This window comes from Raphanus sativus, chromosome 6 (assembly GCF_000801105.2).
Source record: "Raphanus sativus cultivar WK10039 chromosome 6, ASM80110v3, whole genome shotgun sequence".
Lineage (NCBI taxonomy): Eukaryota > Viridiplantae > Streptophyta > Magnoliopsida > Brassicales > Brassicaceae > Raphanus > Raphanus sativus.
In genome coordinates this window covers 47881582-47888664 of record NC_079516.1, presented here as the reverse complement: position 1 = coordinate 47888664, position 7083 = coordinate 47881582, and the positions used below count along the sequence as shown (strand labels likewise).

Here is a 7083-nt window from a genome sequence, read left to right as displayed (position 1 = left end):
AATAACTTTGAAGAACCAAGCTTTAATTACTTTTTGTGGTTTTATGACTTTTGATTTAGAGATTTAGTAACTTTATCAAAACTCTAAAAAAAATCAAATTGTGAATGTGTCAATAAAAGTCTGTCATTACTTTAAAATTATAAAAATATTAGTGATACTGAAAAAAAACGAATTTTGAAAATGGAACCTATTAAAAATGGCAAAAAATATTGTTCACATTATATATGTAAAATCATACAATTTCACTACAAATATTTTCATTTCTATGGTTTTCATAAAATTAAAACATTAAACAAAACCCGTTGCAACGCAACGGGCTCATATCTAGTTAGCAATAATCTGAAGACGACTAACTCTATACTTTGAACTTATAAACCATGATATACTAATTTATAACAAAATGATATTACTGTTACAAATTAGTTTATATAAAAATTATTTATAACAGCAATTTGTTATATAAGATAAATTTAATCAAGATCCAAAACTTTTTTTTTTCCTGTTCAGAAAAAAAAACCTACGAATATATACCATTAAGTTAGCCAAAAATCTTCCGAATAAATAGTAAATTTCATCAACCTAAAAAATGAATTAAAAATATAACAAAAGATATTATGTTTGAAATTTAGCTCACTGGGTCGGGTATAAATCTGTTCATTTCAGGTATGAGTTCTTCGAGTTCTCAACATTTGGATCTAAGTATGTATTTGATTTTTTTTGTCCGGATCGATTTTTTTTAGTTCCGGATCATTCTATACAACATGTATATAAAATATGTGAATCAAAAGATAAATCCGCGCAGGCGCGCGGATCATGATCTAGTTATGAGTTATAAGAGCATCCGCATCGCAAAGACTTTAAAAAGGGCTCTTAAATATTTTTTTTTCTTTTTTATCTGATTTAAAAAAAACTTAGCTAATAGCGATGAAGAAGAGAGAGGGGAGATCCGCGAATATGATAAGAGTTGACTCTTGTGTAAGAAGAGAGAGGTAAAGTTTTTTTTAAAATGTGAGACCCACCTGGGCCCATCGCCTAAGAGTTGTGCTAAGATCATGTGATGCTTATGCTCTAACTAACCCGCGTTAATTTGTTTGTGAATTGGAGAAGACATCGTCAAACACGACGTGACAAACTGAGGAGAGAGGAACGCATATACAAACTTTGGAAATTATTATCAAAAAAAAAAAATAGGCAGTATGAGCAAAAAGTGGGGGTCTAGACAAAAGGAAACTGAACTGTGAAGCCCTAAAGAAACTCCATAGATAACCTCAAGAACTCGAATTCGAAATTTCCAAATTACATCTCTAGGTGGGAAACTCTCTCTCTCTCTCTCTCTTCTCTCTCTCTCTCTCTCTCTCTCTCTCTCTCTCTCTCTCTCTTTACCAATGAGTTTCCATTTCAGTTCAATCAAGGTAGACCACTGAGAGAGTTGAGGATGAGGACCTCGATAGAGTATGGTTGGAGATTGAATTCTGGAAACCTGTATAATCTTGTAGTCTCCGACTCTCCTATGTTCACTTCGGGACATTATAATCATCAGCCAAAAGAGAGATCTCCACTAAGACCTTTTTTTTACATAACTTAAAAACATATCCACATACAATAGTTACGTATCACTATCACGTTCTACATGATTATTATAACTATCCCATCTTGAATCCAAAGACATAAATACTCTAACTGGTTTTACTTCCTTATCCAGACCAAATATCTTGAGATACCACTTTGGCTTGTACGAAGCAGTAACATGAGCTAATAACAATCCAAACAACAATCCAGGCCCATACCCTATCACCACTGCTTTCCAGTTCAACGCTCCTTCCTCTTCCTCATCTTCTCCCTCAGGCTGTAGTTGTTTTGGTGGCGCAAAGCAACTTCCTCGGAGAGGAAGACCACATAGACCTGTATTCCCTTCAAATGATGACTCAGCTTGCCCACTAAACTGTGGTCCTTGTGGTATTTCACCTCTGAGCTGGTTATGAGCCACACTTATGTACGCCAAAAACGAGAGGCTCCCGAGTTCCCTAGGAATAGTCCCCGACAAATGGTTTCTTGACAGGTCTAGCGACTCGAGCTCCGTAACATTTGCCAAAGACAGAGGAATGTGGCCTGTGAAGGCGTTGTTTGATAAGTTGAGCGCAATCAATGCCTTTAAAAGACCAATGGATTCAGGAATATGTCCTTGGAGTTTGTTTCCAGAGAAATCAATGGTGTTGTACGAAGTAAGGACCTTCCCTTGCTCCATGAATAGACCTTTGTATTGCAGATCCAAAGTATCTTCATAGACGTAATAAGCATGCTTGTAGTCTCCCATATAAATTTGCCCATCTTCATCCATCTTGAGTGATGATGCTTTCCAGTTAACAAAGAAACTTGGTGGCAAGCTTCCGGTAAATTTATTATCTGATAATTCAAGTATACGCAGCTCGGGGAACGAGAGAGGACCTTGATCAGGAGGAGAGAGATGACCAAAGAATCTGTTTGAACGAAGAGTAAAGACTTGCAAGTTTGGTAGAGCCTTGAGGCAGAAAGGAAACGTGTCTTCGATTCTGTTGTTGTCAACGCTTAGAAACCTCAGAAAGGAGCAATTTAAAAGCGATCTCGGAAGCTTCCCGGTTAATCTATTGTAGCCAACGTCAAGCGTCTGTGTCAAAGCGCCGTTGTAGAAATCATCAGGTATACTTCCTTCCAAGTTGTTCTTCCTGAGGTTTAGTATCTTTAACTTACTCAAACACTGAGGTATTGGACCGGTGAATTTGTTGTAGGAGAGATCAAGAACGGCGAGAGAGCTACGGTTGCAAACTTGGAGAGGTATGTTCCCTGTGAAGCTATTGTTCCACGCCGACAAGTAGATGATGTTAGGTGGTGGAAGAGGGAACTCTCCTGTCATGGAGTTATATGCAAAATCTAGTAACTGCACTGACGAGTTGAGTAAAACATGTGAAGAAGAGCCTTCGAAACCGGTGAAAGAATTGTTCACGAGATTGACTAGGCTGAGATGAGGAAGTTTCCAGAGCCATTCGGGGATTTTTCCTTGGATTCTGTTGCTGGAAATGTCTACATGCTGCAATTTTTGAAGGGTTTTAAAGATGTTTGGGAACTCGGTTATGTCACACCGTGGCATGACTAAGCTTTCTAATCTCAATGGGATGTCTGAAGAATTTAGACTTGATGGTAGTAACCTGTTTCTAGAGAGGTGAAGCACCAACAAAGATTTGAGAGGGGAGAAGATGTTCAAGTCTATTGGGTAGCTTGTGTTTAGGGATGAAACGTCAAGATGGTTGAGGTTGATGAGATTTGAGATAGGCTTAAGGATTTTTCCTTCAAATTGGTTTTGGCCTAGGGATAAATACACTAGCCTATATGAAGAGTTTGTAACTTCAAAAGTACCAGTGAAACGATTCTTTTTTAAATCAAGATGAGACAAGAAGGGCACAGTGAGTAGTAGATCAGAAGGTATGGTTCCTGAGAATTGATTGTAAGAAAAGTCTAAAAACGAGAGTTTGGTGAGATTTGTCACAAGTGGGAAACTACCAGTGAGCTCATTGTGTGAAAGGTTTAAATGGGTGAGATGGATTAAGTTACTAAATGAGGAAGGGACTTGACCAATGAAGCTATTAGAGGAAAGAGACAAAACCTCTAATCTTATGAGACTGCTGAACTCAGAAGGAAGTGAAGAAGACGTGAAGTTGTTGTGAGAGAGATTTAGGTAGCGAAGGTGCTTGAAGCCAAAGAGGCTACTGTTGGGTTTGAGAGTTCCAGTGAAGCAGCCACTAGGGAGCTGGAGCTTCGTGACTGCACCAGTCGTGTTATGGCACTGGACACCGTTGAGATAGACACTGCGGTTGCAACCGCTGGATTCAAACTCGGACTTGAATTGCATGAGAGCTTGGATCTGGTCCGGACGACAAACAAGAGCAGTGATCATTAAGACGCTTGAAGCGAAGAGGATACAGTAGAGTACTAAGAGTACAGAGAGAAGACGCAAATGGAGATAAGGTTGCGACATTGGTGTTTGACTGCTTGTGATATAAAAAGTTGATGATTTTTGTATTTTTTTTTTTTGATGATTTGTATTTTGTATTAAAAAGATACGTTTAAAAAGTTTGCTATATAGTATGTGATTTAAGCCGCCAATATCACTTTCATTATAAACTTTAATATTATTGAGCAATATGGGTCTATATGAAATTAATTTCACTTGTAATCTCTCTTTCATTCTGTCTAGACATCAAACTATCTGTTCAGCTAACAGTTGACTTTTGTTTTTTTGTTGGATTTAAATCAGTTAGAATTAGAAGTGCACGTTCACACTGATTTAGCTACAATATAAATCAATACTGTATATATTAGCATAACGCTATAATACTGGATTACACAGCTACAATTTGGGTAATTAATCTGATGATGATGTTGATGACAATTTTTTTTAGTCTTGTAGTATTGGTATTTTTGGCTTTGAAATAAACAAGTGGGGCTTCAATAATTTCATCGTTTGGTGAGATTTTATCTCATCACATTAATGAGTTTGTTACGTTACATAACCAATTTGCATTAAATTTGTCGGAGGATGGATAAGAGTCGTCATGGAGTCGAAAAATCAAACGTGGCAAATTGAGGAAAGGAAGGCATATGAGACATCTTAAGCCTTATTCAAAACAGGCCGGAAATGGATTACTATAAAGCCCAAATTGAATTCAGGAGAATTTTTGGTAGTCAACATCCTAAAACGACGCCGTGGCGAGTGTGTGTGTGTTTGTTCGGACAAATAAAGCCCTTATTAGTTTGTCTCATTTCTGTCGAGTCGAGAAGAAGAAGAAGAAGAAGGATAGTCCGATCTGTGAGCTAGGGTTTCGTGTATCATCAATCAATCTCCGATCAAATGGCAATGGCTGTATTCCGTCGCGAAGGGAGGCGTCTCCTCCCTTCAATCGCCGCTCGCCCAATCGCTGCCACCACCCCGTCTCCTCTCTCTTCTGACCGGTGAGATCTCTTTCTCCCTTGGATTGATTTAGTGTTTAATGATGTTTGCATATTTTGAATGTATGATCCATTAAGGGTGTTACCATTTCTCCCTTTGAAAGGTTTTGTTTTTTAATTGAAATTTACATTTTTGACGAGATTTAAATCGAAATGGTTCCTTTGACTTGCGAGAGACTCAGAAGCTGAGTAAAGCTTGATACTTTTGAATCTCGTTCTCCTGATTGCAAGATGAATTCAATTAGTGATAGTAGTGTATCTTTGTTAGATTCATACTCTGTTTCGTATTGTTACGTTTGGTACTGTGATTAAATAATCTATTGGAAGATGAGATTGTAACCTGGATTTGGTTTGTAGGGAGGAGGGACCTTTTGGAGTTCGATCTATCTCTACTCAAGTGGGTAAGTAGTCTCAGCTGATAATTTTTGGAATACTTAGGAATGTGTTTCTCAAAGTCTTAATATATAATTCATGAATTGCTTTAATTGTATACTCTTTGTAGTGCGTAACCGTATGAAGAGTGTAAAGAACATCCAGAAGATCACAAAGGCCATGAAGATGGTTGCTGCTTCTAAGCTTAGAGCTGTTCAAGGCAGAGCTGAGAACTCTCGTGGTCTTTGGCAGCCATTTACTGCTCTTCTTGGAGATAATCCCAGTATGATCTCACTATCAAGATTCGTGTTTTAAATCTACCATGCTAGTTGATGATGACGAACGATCTCTTTAGCTCTTTGCTATCTATGTGTTGTTCTTTTGGATGTATTTATGATTTCTATGGCAAAACCAGGCATTGACGTGAAGAAGAGTGTGGTGGTCACTCTCTCTTCTGACAAGGGTCTCTGTGGTGGAATTAACTCCACTGTTGTTAAAGTCAGCAGGGCTCTCTACAAATTGAACGCTGGTATGTTTTGATATTAATGTTTTCATCATGGCTGTGTGTTTCCCTAAATTACCATACTTGTTTTAACTTTTGTTTCATTGCAGGTCCTGAAAAGGACGTGAAGTTTGTTATCGTGGGAGAGAAAGCGAAAGCTATAATGTTTCGTGACTCAAAGAACGACATCTCCCTTACTGTCACAGAGCTGAACAAGAATCCACTCAATTATGCTCAGGTTGGTCATAATTTCTTAATAGCTAGGAGCCGTACTTACTTTCCCCTAGTCCATATGTTCTTATTTCGATCTATGTATTGTTGCCTTATGTTTTACTTGCTGCTTCAGGTCTCAGTTCTAGCTGATGACATCCTGAAAAACGTTGAATTTGATGCTTTGCGCATTGTCTACAACAAGTTCCACTCCGTTGTCGCATTTCTACCAACTGTGGCCACTGTGTTGTCCCCTGAGGTATGTCACAATGTTCAAATGTCTCAGGACTACGATTTGTGTGCTTAGTGTCTCCCATTCTGCTTTAATTACAAGCTTATATTTTTATTCGTGTTTCTCTATTGGAAGATCATTGAAAAGGAATCTGAAGTTGGAGGAAAACTCGGTGAGCTTGACTCATACGAGATCGAAGGTGGTGAAACAAAGGGAGAAATTCTGCAGAATCTGGCCGAGTTCCAGTTCTCTTGTGTGATGTTCAACGCGGTGCTGGAGAATGCGTGTAGTGAGATGGGAGCAAGGATGTCAGCAATGGACAGCTCAAGCAGAAACGCAGGAGAGATGCTTGACCGTCTCACCCTCACTTACAACAGGACTCGTCAAGCTTCTATCACAACAGAGCTTATCGAGATTATCTCTGGAGCTTCTGCACTTGAAGCTGCTAAATAAGCAAAGCACATCATCCTTGTTTTGCGTTAAACTTGGCTTTTGATATATCTATATCTACCATAAAGGAGAAGAGTGTGTTTTGAACTCTTAAGGGCTACTGAAATCATTTTCTTTTGCTGGCTTCTTGTTTTGGCCAACCCGACTTGACTAAGATGTTTCTTACAATAAATTTCCCTGTAATTTCCAGCAAGTTTTGCAAACAAGAATGAAGAAACAGAGGAGGAAAAAGCATAAGTAAGAAGCTGCTATGTTTTTATTTTTGCTTCAAACTATACAGAATCAAAGCTATCATAAGAACTCTCCCTCTTATCAGTTCCCATCTCAAATCTATTTT

General features: G+C 38.3%; 2 protein-coding genes across 2 annotated transcripts; one reads left to right on the top strand and one right to left on the bottom strand.

The window, feature by feature from the left end:
• Positions 1 to 1536: 1536 nt before the first annotated feature.
• Positions 1537 to 4075, bottom strand: LOC108847555 (receptor like protein 26-like). The gene has a single exon (XM_018620821.2). The coding sequence runs from the start codon at positions 4007 to 4009 to the stop codon at positions 1607 to 1609; it is 2403 nt and encodes an 800-aa protein (XP_018476323.2). The 5' UTR covers positions 4010 to 4075; the 3' UTR covers positions 1537 to 1606.
• Positions 4076 to 4790: 715 nt separating this feature from the next.
• Positions 4791 to 7007, top strand: LOC108812948 (ATP synthase subunit gamma, mitochondrial). The gene is made up of 7 exons (XM_056989067.1): positions 4791 to 4983; positions 5338 to 5381; positions 5483 to 5635; positions 5768 to 5881; positions 5965 to 6092; positions 6201 to 6323; positions 6432 to 7007. Exons 1-7 carry the CDS (start codon positions 4883 to 4885, stop codon positions 6747 to 6749), a joined length of 981 nt encoding a protein of 326 aa, XP_056845047.1. The 5' UTR covers positions 4791 to 4882; the 3' UTR covers positions 6750 to 7007.
• The last annotated feature ends 76 nt before the right edge of the window (positions 7008 to 7083 follow it).